The following is a 17,000-nucleotide window of genomic DNA, read 5'->3' as shown; positions in this document are numbered from 1 at the left end:
AGTAGTGTTTTATGATGTTTAATAAGATATTCAAATTCATTTTTTTTTTAAATTAAGAGCTATTGATACCCAACATTTTACAAAAACAAAAATCAGTAAACATAAGAAAAACAAAAATACAGCTAACCTATTATGTTGTGTGCATTGATGAATGGAGGGCTGCTAATAGTACTAACGGCAGGTCCATGATTACCAGCAGAAGCTACCCAAACAGTACCGTATTTATCAATTACTTCATTCATCAGTTCTCCCAGTCTCCTGTAAATAAGAAATTAACCAGTTACTGAAAAAAAATACTTGTCCAATAATGATTACATTCTTTTAGCTTGGTACAGTTAAAGCAAACTAGCAGTTATAACAAACTTTATCTTAAATAAACTATTGTTCTGTTTTGTATATGTCTAAATCTAATTCATTAATTCTCAGTAAAATTTTTGAGTAAATGGTACAAAAATCCTTATCTTAAGTATTAATGAAATTAAGCAACTATAGTGGACTTACAATACAGAAATGAAATATTCTTAGTTGCAGTAAATATTGGCTGAGAAACATAAAAAAAGCGCAATAACAACTTTGTTACAAGAATAAAAAAAAAAAATTCAATTCAGCTGAATTTTCTTACTATTAATAATAAGCCTTTCTTAAATTAAAGCCTTTAAAAATTAAAAACCTAATTAATGTTTTTATTAAGACAAAAAATTTAAATTGTTTTCCTAAAAAAAAAGAAAATTAATAAATATTTATATATTCCACCAACAGTTAAGTTTTAATGAAATGCAAATTTTTAAAGTTGAATTTGAATAAAAAAATTGGAAATGTTCTATTTTTTACTTGTTTTAGAGGTCTAGAAAAAAAATTTACACGTAATAAAAAAAAAAATGTTCTTGTGACACTGAATTACACATTTTCACTTCATATTTTACATTATCAATGATCACATTAATTTTAAAGCTTATAAATCAACACCGTCATTTTGGATTCAAGGAATCTTGCGTTAACTTTTGGAAAATGTAGATAAAATGGATGGAGTATATTAGTCTTCAAATCAATAGATTCTATTTGTATATATTGGATCAGAAGTCATATTTTTGCTCAAATCACAATTATACTTTACAGCTAGTGAAAGATTAAAGAGAGGTTACCACAGGCAGATGAATAACAATGACTTCAAAAAATGACTAATGGACAAAATTTTTCTAATTCTTCCACTGAATTTGAACATAATGATGGATAACACTCACTTACCATGTAGGTGGATGTCAAACCACCTTCAAAATCAACAGTAAAATAGACAATAAATGATAGCCACTTACAGTGATAGACATGGATCCATGTATAAGAAAATGGAAATAGTTTCCTGGTTTGGGGTGCACCGGCTTTATTGGATAAATTGGATTTCTCAACTGAAGTGAAACACCAATTAAGTGATCCAAAATCATCAGCTGGCTGAATGAAAAATTGCAAATGACATTTGGAATTAGTGATAGTTCTGTATACATGATTTTATAATGCAATTTAGCTATGTATATAGAACAACCACAAAATGTGTGGCAAATGCCCCTTCACTTGAACAAAAAGAAATTAATATTGACATATGTAGGGCAAAATGGAGTGAAGCAGCAATGATGATCCTAATTTAACACCATGATAACTGGTGTTGAATTTTGGATGTATGGGTTTGGCCCGGAAACCAACGTTAAGTTGTCCCGGAGGATGTTCCCAAGATCTAGGTAAAAGTAATAATAGTTTTTTTTTTATTACTGGGGTTGTGCATCACTAATACACACCAGAAGCCAACTTTCAACAAACAGTACTATCTAGAGGTTCAGCGCAAAACTAAACCTGTAGTATCACACAAGTTACAATTGCATCATGATGACATACCCAGCATTTGTCACATCTGATCTAGGATTTCTTGGTCAGGGAGAGAGTTCCTTAGATCTCCAGGCTCCTTACTAACCAGATTTCTGAAAGGCTCCCTATGATTTCTGAATGTTCTACACACTCACAAAATCACAGATAATACCATTTGTCAGCCGGCAGGATATAGTGATGAACTTAACAGAAGGCTAGTAACAATTCCAAAAGAGGACCACAAAAGATGTTTTCAGCAAGTAAAGTGTTTGTAGTCATAAGGGGACTACATCAAAGAGGACTAGGATTGGAGATGCAATAACAAAGATATGAAGAGGCAATAACAGAAGAAAAAAATAAGTTGTTAAACTGGCATAGTCTGAAATCAAGCATCATGAACAGTCACATAATATATTAGTTAATGGAATTTGTAGGGACTGGTCAATGAAGCCATGAACTAAACACAGGAATTATGGCAAGGATTTATTCAATATGTAATATCACTGGAAAAGAATTACTGGCATAAAAACTATATAATAAAACGTACAATGGATAGTTTTCCAATTGTTTGGGAAGGTGAAGGTGATCTTGGTAATAGTTCCAATTTTAACAAAGAGGATAATTTTGATTATGATTTATCTGTGCCATTAAAGTTGAAGGCTGATAAATAACTTTACAATGCAACTAACATGCAGCAAATAAGTAAAGTATTTTTATTTTTATGAACAATGAAAAATTATTTATTTGTGTTTTAAAGATTTAAATGATAAATCACAAGCACTTGGATAATATTTTTATTTATCTATTTATTTTTAAATAACATCAGCTGATGTGGATTGTGTTTTACAACAAATAGATGTTAAAATCATCAAACAAAATACTCAACAAAAAAAATAATCAAAATTGTAAAAATACATATGCAGCCAAGTTAATAATAGCTTCCAGAGAAGTATGGATAGGCTAAGTTCCAAGGCTACTTTTGTTCCTCTTGGACATCATATTTCAATTGAAAATTTTATTGATATTAGTTTATTTAAGTTTCTTTTATGTTGAAATTTAAATCTTCCTCATGGATTTAAAATTTAAAATTAATTTTTAAATTTTATTAACTAAATACAACCAAAACAAGTTAACTACTGACATAAGTTGACTACTGACTAATAATTAGAGAAGCTATTAAAAAACATTCTGTGATTAAAAAGGATGCTATTCAAAATTTACTAGAAATTAAATTATACAGCATTAATATACAAATGAAGAAACTTTTACAATGTTTATTTTTTTTTTAGTATCAAACTATGCTAATGAACAAATACCTCAACATAAAAAAAATCATAAATAATTCTTCCCGAAGGAAAAGTAACAAGTTGCAGAGAATAAAGAAATGTTTAAAGTAATTTAACAATAAAGGTTTTATTCATGAGAATTAATTTAGTATTATTATTTTTAACTGTAAAATAAACAATAATAATAATAATTATATTACCCTGAATTAGAAAAATTTGACAGTTCTCCATAACTCATGTTGATGACATGTATTTTATTTTGGGAATGATTTTTCATCAAATGAATCATGGCTCTAACAACTGCTGTTCCAGTCTCCATTGTGTCCAAACGATTATCACCTGAAAAAATGTAACAAATTAAAAAGCCAGTTTTTAATACAAAAAAAAATAATAATCTACACCAACTCAATCAAATTATATAAGCAAAAAAAAATCCTGTGATAACAAATTGAAGTCACAAAGCCTTCATTACAGAAATTGGCAAATTCTTTATAAAATAATTATAATGAAAATACAAAACTAAGAAATAAGATTAATGTTCACATCTACAATCTATGCATTATTCATAAATACATAAAATTTCTATTTGTTAACTTTATAAGTAGATATAATCAACACAGCGTGAAAATAATTGAGTTATAAACTGAAGAGAACTCTTTTGTTTTCCAATTAATTTTACTTGAAATATTCATTCTAATCAATATTTTTCAATCTTAATAAAGAATGCATATTAAACAAAGTCTTGAAGAAGTAAGTGCTATTTGCAGATACAAAGTTGAAATTGGTTTCTATAGTATAAAGAGTATAGAATAGTATAGTACATAGTTTTAGTAGTCCTATAAAAAGACCTTAAAATGAACATGCATTTGTGTTTTTTGAAAGTGAATGTGATGTGACCTCCTACTTACAGTTCAATACCACATGCTAATGTCATCTAAGCACAAATGAGGAGAATGGTGTATAGGAGTCTTGAACATTTTATCACATCACTGTTCATACTGACTAGTGATCTTTGATTTTATTCAGGACTACAGATAGTGCTGATTTTTAGCTACCATTGTTACTATCATTACTTTTTTAATTATAATTCTGTCTAGCTCCTGTTATTCAATAGAGGATATTGTTACAAAATCCACTATAGGTGGTAAACAAACATAGCTGAAAAGGTAAAGGATACTGTTTAAACAAAAAAAATTACACACATTTTTTATTAACAATTTTAAAGGTTTGCCGACTAAAATTTTTGATGGTACGCTTAAAATTATGGCTAGTGAGGTGGAAATAATCTGTAAGTTTTAAAAGTAAGACAATAATTGCATTCTACAAAATTTGATAATAAATAGTACTTGTTAAATACATATGGAGAAAAATAATACAGATCGGTTCAAAAAGAACAAAGGAATGACTGAAAAATTATAGAAATACACTCAAGGACATTCATAAAGTCGTGTTAGTTACATTAGTAATTTTTACTCTAATGTTATAGCTATCCACTCTGCAAACCTAACAGAACATTCTAATTTTGTTGTCTTAAGTTAATGAATCTGTATTTGGTTACAGGATCTGTCTACAACTATATTGTCTTTACATTACAAATAGAATCTAAGATGACTACTGTTATAACTAAACTAGATATGGTAGAGTCGGTTGGGGTACTGCATTCAACATTCAACTGCAAAATAAATACCAGATTTTTTCATGTAACATTTTTTTGTTATTAGCATTTTAGATTAACTAGGCAATACGAAATAAAACCATTTTGCTATCTTACAATATTTGATCATAATTCTATATGAAAAATATTAATTCGCTTATTACCAAAGTAATAATTTATTCCAGTACAGACTGCTCACTTTAAAATTGTTAAATATAATAATAAAATAAAAGAAGGAAATGGATGTTCAGACATTTTACTCACCAATACACAATGATACTATTTGTGCCCCAGGAGCAACACCATTTTTTTCAGGTAGATCTGGAAAATTTGCGGCTGCTATTGCTGCTACACGTGTTCCATGGCTAGCTGAAAAGAAAAAAAATTTTTTTCATTTTAAATTTAAGATTTTTGAAAACATTTTCTGTAAAAGAGAACTTCATATTAACCTGGGAACAGGTAGATAGTTGCATTCTCCTTATGAAATGATATCTTAAAACCACCTCAAATGTTTCACAAAGAAGCAACTTAGAAGATTAAAGTAAAACTAAAACTTATAAGATTAAAATTCCAAGGCTATATTTAATAAATCAGTTTTCAAATATCTAAAATTTAACAATATTTGGTGAAGTAACACCTTGCAAAGGTAGATCCATGCTGTTAGAATTTGGTTACTGAAAATTAAAGTTAATGCCACTTATAAATTAAAATAAAATTGTAAACACACACCTAACTATAGAAAAAATACATAGAAAATAGTAATGTAAAGAAAAGATGATAACAATCAACGGTACTTATGTATAAGTCTATTGACCAATAAATAGCAAACTTTTGGGTAGTAACCCAAAAGTTTGCTATTTATTAACAGTAGGTGATATTAACAGTAGTTAATATCACCTGAAATAACCATTATACTAACATTTTTATAACCATTTATATTTATTTATTTTATAAATTTATCCATACTTAATCTATGCTCGCTTCGCTCGCTAGCCTTGTTTAATTAACACAGTAATGTTTTGAGTATTTAAATAATAAATTCAGTAATTATTGCAATTATTTATTATTTAAATAATAAAAACATTACTGTTAATTAGTCGAGGTTAGCGAATGAAGCAAGCTTAGGTTAAATTTGGTTAATTTATAAGCAATAATGTTATATATTTAATACGTAAAATATGTTAATGATCCCGTAAACTTTGAACTATTTTCAAAGTTACAGGATCATTATAGTTATGGTCGATGGACTAATACGTAAGTACCCATTATACGTAAGTAATTACTCTACATCTTTGTAATCTGTTGCAATAAAACTAATAAACTTCTTGTTGAATGATTTCTTATTAAGCTACATTTATCATTACTCATTCTTAATATAAGTAAATTTTTTATATTCAAATATTACTAATAACATCATATTATTTAAAAAATTACAATTAAAATTAAAATTTTGCCTTTCATTTCCTTTAAACATGACAAAAGTAATAAATAAAACAATAATTGTATATTTTATTACACAAAAAAAATGTTTGTTTCTAAAAGCAAAAGTATGAATTTCATCTGCATCATCTCCTAGAAGCTGGGATTTTAGACTTTTAAATTAAAATGAGTTCCAACAGAATTAACATTCAGCATTAACAGATCAGAAAATAACCAATTATGTAAGTCTTTATCCAACTAATGGTTCACCATAGTCCACCAAAATGGGTTCCTTTTAGATGGATTTTGAACCATGCTGAACAACATAAATACAAGTCTAACTCACAAGTATTATAGAAGAAGAAATTGTATGTCTCTATGCAAAATTTCTTCAGATAATGTATGTAAAAGATCAGTTTTTCAGAAAACAATTGGTTCTGACAAAGAAAATACATACTTGTTGACATAAGGAGAATAAAATATATTTATTATGCAGTAACCATAGTTGTTAACTTATGCGATCTGTTTCATATGTTACTTTTTCTATAGTATATTCAGTTGTCAGGAGTGACAACTCCTTTATTACAATCAATAATAATTTTATTACGGTTTTTTATTTCTTGTTTTATACAATACAAAAAGAATATACTACTTTTCAAAACTTTTCAATTTTTCTTGAAAAATAAACTAGTTTTTATAATTGGGTTCTTTAAATGTTCTATAAACCAAGGACTAAAATGAAATAATTTCACTTTCATAAAAAAAATACAATTTATATATACAAATAAATAGGTTATCCATACAGATCATTGCAAAGGACAATGCCTGTGTTACTACTCGCCATTCCTGTGTTACAGAGGGACGGCACCTTGAACACCCAAAGAGTTAAATTTGGTCGCCATTCCCATCTACCTAGTATTCAAATCCGTATAACAGTAACTGCCTTTACTAGAATTTGAACGTTAGAAAGATCGACTTCCAAATCAGCTGAAGAGTTAACCACTGGACCGACCCCCGGTGGGTTAGAATAACAATAGCTAAAGTAACTAAAGTACACACACTTTTGACAGAAAAATTCATAACTTATTTCTTTGCCATAATAATGAAGTAAAAGAATTAATCTTTTTTTTTTTCCGTAAAGAATATCTTTAATTTACAACTTCACGCTCCTTGGGGGTGAAGAAACAATACATATATTAATGTTCAAGGGAGCAAGAGCCTCGGTCTGTGGCTTAAAACCTTCCCTGGTGTAATACAAATGTATCCTGAAAATGTGAAAGCAATCGATCAGTTGGTTCTTCAGAGATTTTTTTAAATGAAATACATCAAAAAACCTTCTCAGTTATGCCCAAAAAACATGGGTAAAAATCTGGTTGCGTTTGATCAAGTGGTTTTTTGTTTATCCCGAACAAACAAAACCCCTTTTCATCTTTATGTAATAGATATAAGAGATCTAAAATAACGAGACAATTTTTTTTGACAACCACTTTAACTATGCACTTTGTCACACTGCACTCTCAACAGTGCTGTAGTTCCTCAATCCCCTTATTCACCTGACTTGAATCCCTGCGACTTTTTCCTGTTCCCGACTTTAAGAAAACACCTCAAAGGACACCATTTTGGAACGGTAGAAAATATTTTTAAAAAATATAACCGACATCTGAGGGATATTCCGGTTCTGAGTTCCAACACTGCTATGAAGAGTAGGAAAACTGTTTGATGCGTTGTATAATATACCAAATAAACTATTTTGAAGATGATACGAGTCCATGTACGTAGAATTGGATTGTGAATAAAAAGTTTTTCTGAACCGGTCTCATTACTTTATTTACAGATCTCATAGATATCAACGGAAACACAAATAACTGCAAATAATATTATTATACACAATTCATAATATATTTATTTATAAGTAGCAATATTTAATAGGCTAATGTAGAATTTTCAAGTCTATATAATGATTATTTTCAGATATAGATACAAATGTCATCTGTGAAAACAATAACAGTGAACAGAAAACATCAACCCTACCACAATAAAAGAAGTTTACCGAGCACTCAGTAAGATGAAGAATTAGAAAGCAGCGGGAGAAGATCAGACTTTTGTAGATATCTGGAAACATGCAGGAAGATCAGCAAAATTTGCCCTTCATCAACAGCTTTTCAACATCTTATGACTGTCTGCAGAGAATCCCTACTAAAAATTCTAAGACACCTTGGACTACATACCAAATTAATAAGCATGATAAAATTGATCGTCACAAATACTAAGTTGAAAGTAAAATTCAGAGCTGAGCTCTCAGAACCATTTCAGATCAAAACAGGACTGGACCAAGCCAATGGGTTCTCACTACCATAATTCAACTGTGCTCTAGAAGAAGTAATGAGGGAATGGCTCAAAAAATGACCCCAAAACTAAAAATCTGATGCGGTCACCACACGACTTCCTTGCATACCTAATTACATATACACATTTTTACTGCACTTCATTTAAACTTATTTCATTTGAAAGTGATATACGATCCTCCACTTCCTTAATAAAAGTGGACAGTTACACAGTCGCGGAAATATTACTTATTAGCATCAAATATTTATACAAATATTAATTTATGAAATATTAGGGCAGAATTAAAGTCCCTTTATTACTTGTATTACTACTATATCAGTATTATTCGCATCTTCATGAGTTGCTGATTAATAAAAGTTTCAGATTTCTGGTGTGTCATATAAATAAAAATTAATAATAATTAAAGTATTCCGTTTAGTGAACTCCTGTATACTGGTTATAAATGTTAATTTTTACAGGGTAAAATATTCAGTTTTTATTATTGGATTAGTCGGTGAATAATCAAAAAAAGTAACAATCGTACAGAAACAAAAAAGATAACATGAAGAAATATATCTCAGAAAAATGACAAGAAGATGAATATGAAGAGAAAGAGTTATTAGTCTCTAAACATTAAGAAGCAATAGATTTGGATTATATCACCATATCAGTAATTAAAAATTACACAAATTCATAATGAACCCTTATATTTAATAAATATTTCCTTTAGTCTGGAGAAATATTTTATAACAGTATATTGAAATTTACTGAATTTCATGAAAATGTACTTAAAATAAAAATTGAATTCTTACATTAGTTAATGTAGGAAATCAAAGGTACTGGACTAAAACTTCAAATTAAGAAAAGACACCATCATTTTTACTGGGCTGAATAAATTAACTGCAATTATTTACTCACGAGTATAAGTTGGAATAAGATTTTGTAAAAAAAAAAAAAACTAGCTGGTCAGGGCTCACTTTTCTTACCCAACCGTCTAGCCAGGACCCCCAATGTGCTTCGATATCCTCATGCTTGTGAGAATAATACTGATAAATAAAACTTAAACCTCGTTCAGTTTACAAAAAAATATCATTATATGGTTGGTAGGTAAATTTCTTCAAAGCACAGTTTAGTCAGTACAGGACCCAAACTCTGAGCGATTTGAAGAGTGTGAGTTTCAAAATAGTCAGCCTTCATCTTAAAAATAGTAGTTATATCCATCCATATTTAGTCTGGTTCTTAGTATTACCCTACAAACACCAGTAGGAGGTTATCATATTTTGTTTCTTATTTTTCTTATGTGTTTTTTGGTCAAGTAACTGGAGGCAGGTGCAGCCAGCTGGGTCGGTCGCACTACAGTAACCGTGGCTATTGGTTGAGCTACCAATAGTACACGAACAAATCCCTTAAAAAATCGAAAATAAAAAAAACAAAAAATAGTCTTTAGAAATTAACTGAAGAATAATTGCAAGCCCAAATCTACTTAATATACTGTCCAATCAGGAATGGGAAAAATTTGCAATCATTTTTCAAAATTTTTTAACTTTCTTCATCCCTTTGCAAAAAATATAAAAATTGTTTTTTAGATATTCAGATTATTACACACACACACACACATAAGCGCACGTGCCAAAAATCAAGTTGATATCTTCATTTGTTACTGAGAAATGAAAAAAATAGTAATTTCATTGTACTCCATTTTAACCCTTTAAACCCAGAATTTAAAAAAATCCTTTCTTAATGTGCATTTACACAGTATAAAAAAAAACTTATACAATTTCTCATTAATTTACCTTCACTAGTTTTTGTTGCGCATTGGTAAATCAGTTATCAGTCAATCACGACAAGTTGCTTTATAGGTACAGATTTTCAAAATTTATAGATGGCTTAGACATGAACCCCAAACCTATGGCACATATGGAGAGTTCAAATAGAAACATACACTGCCTAGAAATACCTCTTTTCCAAAGAAATTTAACAAGGCAGCAAAATACACCGGTTTAAAGTATAAAGATGATTTCATAAAAGGTTCAGATCCTAATTTATCCCCACCAGCAAACAGTTTTATCGAGTAAACACTATCAATTATACAAAATCCGCAAAGCCAAAATCAGCAGAAATCATAAGTCAGTGCACGCATAGGAAGTTTTATAAATGTAAAATGATTTTACATTAGTAAAACGTAGAATGCATTTTACTAGTATGACTATTTCCTAAAATGGTCACAAACTGACCACCAAAAACCGAACTTTAATGTACTTTGTGGATGACTTCTAGTATATGTTTATTTTTTATAAAGAATAATTTTAAAAATAAAATATTTAAAAATCACAAAATATATCTTTTGAAAATAACTAAGATTTATAGCGCTATATAATTCATTTGATGAACTTGATTTTTATTAAATGACTTCTTAATTTACAAGATTTTTTCTGTCTTAATATCTTTTAAATATGATTATTAATCTGTCTATTGTTTTTATATTTCAGATCGACAATCTGAATAATGTAACTTGCTTGGGAGGAAAATCTACATCAGAATTAACAGTAAATGAAATTTGTCCCATATCTACAGCAGGCGTAATAATTATTATTAGCATTCTTTTGGCTGTTCTTGGGCTCATAGTAGGTCTTCTTATAGCTCTCTACTATCGATATAATCAAGAAATAAAAGTTTGGCTTTATGCACATCAGATGTTTCTTTGGCTTGTTACTGAAGATGAACTAGATCGTGATAAGCTGTATGATGCTTTCATAAGTTATTCTCACAGAGATGAAGATTTTGCGATAAAACATTTGGTTCCAGGGCTGGAGAATGGCACCCCGAAATTTAAGTTACATTTACATTATAGAGATTGGATTATAGGTGATTATATACCAAGTCAAATAGCAGTCAGTTGAATATTCACGTAGAACTATTGTTGTGTATAATATTAAAATAAAAAAAGAATTTTAAGTTATCTGTAAGTGTAGCTACTATATTAAAGTTTATAATAAGGCTTCATGTTTTTGTTTGAAAAGTTATTTCCAGATTTAATAAATTATTATTATACTTTTTTATTTTTCACTTAATGTTTCGTGTAGAATTTGCTGTCTTGCAAATTCTGAAAGGAATAACGCAAAAACAGATAGCTGCCTGATATGAAAAAAAACCCATAAAATCTTTACTTGTGCAGAATTTCATAAAATGTCTCTGCAAGCACGAAACAGTCAAGCCATGAAATTAAAATTGTGTATGAATTGTTTATAAGACAAGGACATAGGGTTAAATAATGTAAGGTTACTAGTCATTGTAAAGTATGTTCTAAAAATCATAACACTCTATTGCATAACCCACAGGATATTCAAGAAATATCAAACCAATCATCAAGTACGACAATTCCTACATCAGTTTCATGCACTTCTCAAATCAAAAACCATAATTTGTCTCAAATTATTTTAGCTACTGCTCTAATTGAAATATCAGACTCTTGTGGCACACCTTGTTGCTCCTGGTTCATCTGTTAACATTATGACAGAAGCTGAAACTCCATCGAAGCTCATGTTAGCGGAATCAATAATGTGAGTACAGTTGCTAATTCACATGTTAGTACTACAATTAAGTTACAATTCTCTAACTTTCAAAATCAGCTAGACTTTATAGTGCTGCCTAAAGTTACTCAAATGCTACCTAGTTCAACAATTGATACTTCAAAATTGTTTATTCCGCCTAACATATATTTAGCTGACCCATTTTTCTACCAGCCGAACAAGGTTGATGCTCTCATTGGAGCAGAAGTTTTTTATCACCTTCTTTGCGTCGGACAAATACGATTGGCAGATGGGAATCCTATCCTGCAAAAAACTTCCTTAGGTTGGATAATATCCGGAAAGATACCAGAGTCTTCACATTCGGATGTTCCATCCCTACACTGCTGTCTTGCATCATCAGAAGATGTTCAACAACAAATTGAAAAATTTTGGTCTGTTGACGAATTGCATTTCAACATGTCCGAATTGAAGTTTCATGATGCCATGAAATGCTGCAAACGGTTGAAAAATGCTGAATACTCTTTGATTATAAAGAAAGGCCAAAATTACAACCAAAGAGTTAGTTATTTACAACTCTTCTTTTGTTTTAAAATAGAAAATTTCTATTTCTCAAAACTATTACTCAGCATTTTCTACATTTATGCGTTAATAGATACTTTCAAGATAATGATTCTGCTTTTGCTATTTTTGCTGTTGAATTCAAAGATTATTCATCCCTATAAGTCTGTTGGTATAATTGTGTTGAGTTAGAATCCAATTTAATCCTTTAAAAAAGGGATTACTTATTATAACTATAATGTAATAGATTTGGATATGATTTCATTGTTCATATGTCATTTAATTTTGTTTTATCACATGGATTTCTTGAACATTTTTAACTTTATTATAAAGTTTATTATAAAGAATGTAAAAACATATCTCTTTCACTACAACAGAAGTTATAATTGAAAAACTGAGAAAAGTGAATCGGTGACTATTGTTGGGCAAAATTTGCACTACCAAAATGAAAATAATAAAAATATTAAGAAATAAAGGAAATTAATTAACTATTAATACTACATAAAAAGGGCACTTTTAATTAAATCCACCCATGAATGAATTTCACGTCATGGACTATAACATGACTAATATGACATGGACATGTAGATGCACAATATGTAATTCAAACTTAGATCATCTAAAATGATAATGTTTACTTTTAACTCTTTTCATACAACAAAAAATGATCAAAATAAAACAGGGAACATTTCCCCCATTTTAAATATATGATATAAACAACACTGTCTATTCTATTCTAAATAGAGTAACCAAAATTAATTTACAGTAGTATTAAATGATGTCTATTTCAAGTTGCAGTAACTCATGTTTCATAGACGTGTCATGAAAAAAAAATGTAAAGACAGCAAATTCTACACGAAACATTAAGTGAAAAATAAAAAAGTATAATAATAATTTATTAAATCTGGAAATAACTTTTCAAACAAAAACATGAAGCCTTATTATAAACTTTAATATAGTAGCTACACTTACAGATAACTTAAAATTCTTTTTTTATTAAGCACATACTGAAAAAAGTAACAGGAATTGATAATTAATTTAGAAAAGTTATTTTGTAAAGTTAATAAACTAGATACAACTATGAAATTAAATATTTTAAATTACTTTTTTTCTGGGTGGCATGGAGTTAGCCCAAAATATTGCCCAGAAAATAAAACATGTAAAAAACAATAATAATGGATACACTGATTGCACACTTACAGTTTGTGAAATCAAAAACTGTAATTCATTAAGAATTTAATCTCCTAAACAGAGTAGAATAATACAGATTTTAATAAATATTCAAACAGCTAGATCAACAAAAAAATTCAAAAGAAAAACCCACTAATTAAAAAACAAAAAAAAAATAGTGTTAAAATTAAAAAAACACAAAAAAACAAAATGCAAGATTGATAAAAAAATTCTAATTATCATGTAAATAAAACTCATTATAATAATTCTTACTTAAATCTTACAACAACTTGTCTTTTGGATAATGAAGTGGAGGCATCTTGTAAAGTAGACAATTTAAAGCGCTTATAAGTTGTTATACTAAATTCATATCAGATGCCCAATTTTATTAAGTAAACCATAAAACAGAAAGAAATTTAAAGTTACTTCTGGCTTATTAAAAATGAAATAATAAAGTCATGTAAAAATTTTTAATTTCACTTATTACATTTAAATTTTATTGACATATATTACCTGAGAAGCACAAACATTTTGACAACATTGCATAACTAGAAGATATATGTAAAAATGATATTATTTTGCAAAAAAAATTAACTATAACTAAAATAAGAACTTTTATAACCCACATTATATAACCAAGCAATTAAGTACGTTTTCCTAAAGTAAATGCAAATAAAATAACATAACTGACAGTGAAGGTATATTACTTAGCGATAAAAGAATCAACAATTACCATAATAAAAAAAGAAATATATTAAGTTCTAAGTAACTGGTTTATAAAAATTTATTAAAAAAAATTATTTGAATCACATATGATTATTGTAATGTATTATTGTAATTAGAAGACAATAGTTCAAAATTCAGAAAGAAAGAAAAAAATTCTATTCTGATGATCATATTGTGTTATGATAATTATGTTTTTTCTACCTCCTTTTCATAATTTTTAAGTTGCGACTGCATCAATTGCTTAACAATGCTACTTGACAACAACCTGCTTTGATACTGTTACCCATATATATTTGAAATTCTGACTGAAAGCAGTAATGATTTCTAGTTAATTAAGAAAATTATTTTAATGATAATCTGCAAGGTGAATTTAAGCAATTTAGAAAAAAATTGGGAGCGGGTATAATAATGTAGAATTCTAATTAACTATTAAAAAGGAATAAGTAAATAAAACAAAACAACCTAAAAAAACTAATAAAAAGAATGATACTTACTCAATTTTTCTATAATTTCCATTTTTAGAAGTCAACACCAAATTATAAAAAATTAACTTATATAATTTAGTTACTAGCTTCAAAAATTTTAATTTAAATGATTAGAAAAAGATAAATTTTATATCTTAGAACCTTCTTTATGTCGATTTTATTTATTTTTTTAAATTATATAAGCCTACAAAAACTGTTACCTGTAACCAAGCCACAGGCAAGAAAAACTAAACTCAGAAACATAATATTAACAATAATAATAAATATGTAGAAAATAATGTACAAAGTCTGTTAGCAAGTGCTAAGACTATCTAAAATAGAAGACTATGAAGATCTTTTTTGGAATATTTAGGATAAAAGTACTTCTAATTTTTTCAGATTACCTCAGGCAATACGTACGTAGAATATAACAATCCAGTATTTTGCAATAATAAAACAATAAAAAACATTTTTAAATGTTTTATAGTCAGTATAATTTCTTGTTTAAAAAATTTTCAATTTAAATTATCTAGAAAAATAAAAAGGATAACTGATATTGTTCTGTTTCATTGTGAGTAGGGTTTGATGAAGCAGAATAAAAATATGTATGGGCTGAATTAAGAATGTAGGTTTTTTTAAAGTTAATAAGATTAAATTATGTATGTGTAAATAAATATCATTATCTGATTTAGTTGAAGCCACAAAATTTGTGGTAATAACACTACTGATAAAATTAAATGCCTTTCAAGGATTCCTGCTGAAAAAATTAAAAGCAGCTAGGTACAACCCCCAATCCCCTATTTCTCTGTTAACCCATATAAAACAGCCAGACGAAATTATCGATTGTTTAATTTAAAATTACTGGTAATTATAAAACAATAACAGGAAACATCCAAAATGAAAAGATTTATGGCTTACTACAATAATAAATAATAACTGAAAAATCTAAACATCAGTATTGTAATTGGTTTTATTATATTATATAAATTTTTTACTTCCCTAGATGTAACCTAACATCATATGAACATTTAAAAAGTTATTTCTTATACACACATACACTCGCATATGAACATACTCGCACACATGTGACTTTGTTAATTAGTTTTAAAGTAAGGATTTATTTTATCATAATTTTGGAATAAAATAAATTATTTGTAAGTAACCCAAAATTGATTGGAACAAGAATATTGTTCAAGTAGGATCCTAAAAGTAAAAACATTACCATATTTCAAATTTCTAAATGGAATCTACATTAAATGTATGAAGTAATTATAGTTAAATAATTATTATTTCAAAGCAGTTAGTGAATTTGTTGCACGGTAGCTTTTTTTTGTAAACTGAAAGCATATTAAGGAGAGGCTAATAACTAATTATGTTTAAATTTCACAAAAAAAAAAAACAGGTAGTATTCATGAGAGAAGTGAAACATAAAAATTAATACTACAGAGCAGGGCCCTAATTTTTATTTATAACGGTCCTTAACGTGATCTAAAATACTGAATTATATTAATGAGAGAAGTGAATTTAAAAAGGTTTGTGCCTCCAAAAGAAGATATCTTTAGTTGTAATTAAATAATACAAAACACTATTAAAAAAAAAAACTTAAAAAAAAAGTAGTAACCAAATAATAAGAAGCAAAAACATAGAACAATATTTCTAAAGGTAACTTAAAAATTGCAGCTTCTTGGATCACAAGGTTGCATTCTTTGGCTTAGACAACTAGCAATTTTTTTGATAAAGAGAAATTTTATATATATATTTTATTAAATTAAATTTTAACCACCAAAACAAAGTTAATAGATAGATAAATTGAAGTTATATAAATTTCAAAAATCAATATTTGCAGGATCCTGCATCTTCAGTCGGTATTAAATTCTATTATCTATTTAATTAAATAAATGTAATTATCAATTATATTAAAACATATTTTTTTAAATCTTTTGTCATTTATTTGAAATTATGTTTTATATTTTGAATAATAGGAAGCGCGGTTTTTCAGTAAAGGCCATTTTCA

General features: G+C 28.0%; 1 protein-coding gene across 4 annotated transcripts in view; it reads right to left on the bottom strand.

Moving 5' to 3' along the window:
• LOC142328254 (uncharacterized) overlaps positions 1-17,000 on the bottom strand; it is a 246,896-nt gene that overhangs the window by 24,809 nt on the left and 205,087 nt on the right. For all 4 annotated transcript variants that reach the window (XM_075371921.1, XM_075371919.1, XM_075371918.1 and 1 more), the window contains 3 exons: positions 5,059-5,163; positions 3,341-3,479; positions 128-258 (listed from right to left, as the gene is read on the bottom strand). In XM_075371921.1, coding sequence (XP_075228036.1) covers positions 128-258; positions 3,341-3,479; positions 5,059-5,163 — 375 coding nt within the window. The remainder of the gene's footprint in view (positions 1-127; positions 259-3,340; positions 3,480-5,058; positions 5,164-17,000) is intronic.

The sequence above is a fragment of the Lycorma delicatula genome, chromosome 7 (genome assembly GCF_047948215.1).
Source record: "Lycorma delicatula isolate Av1 chromosome 7, ASM4794821v1, whole genome shotgun sequence".
NCBI lineage: Eukaryota > Metazoa > Arthropoda > Insecta > Hemiptera > Fulgoridae > Lycorma > Lycorma delicatula.
The sequence above is the reverse complement of the archived record's forward strand: the minus strand, read 5'-3'. Positions and strand labels throughout refer to the sequence as shown.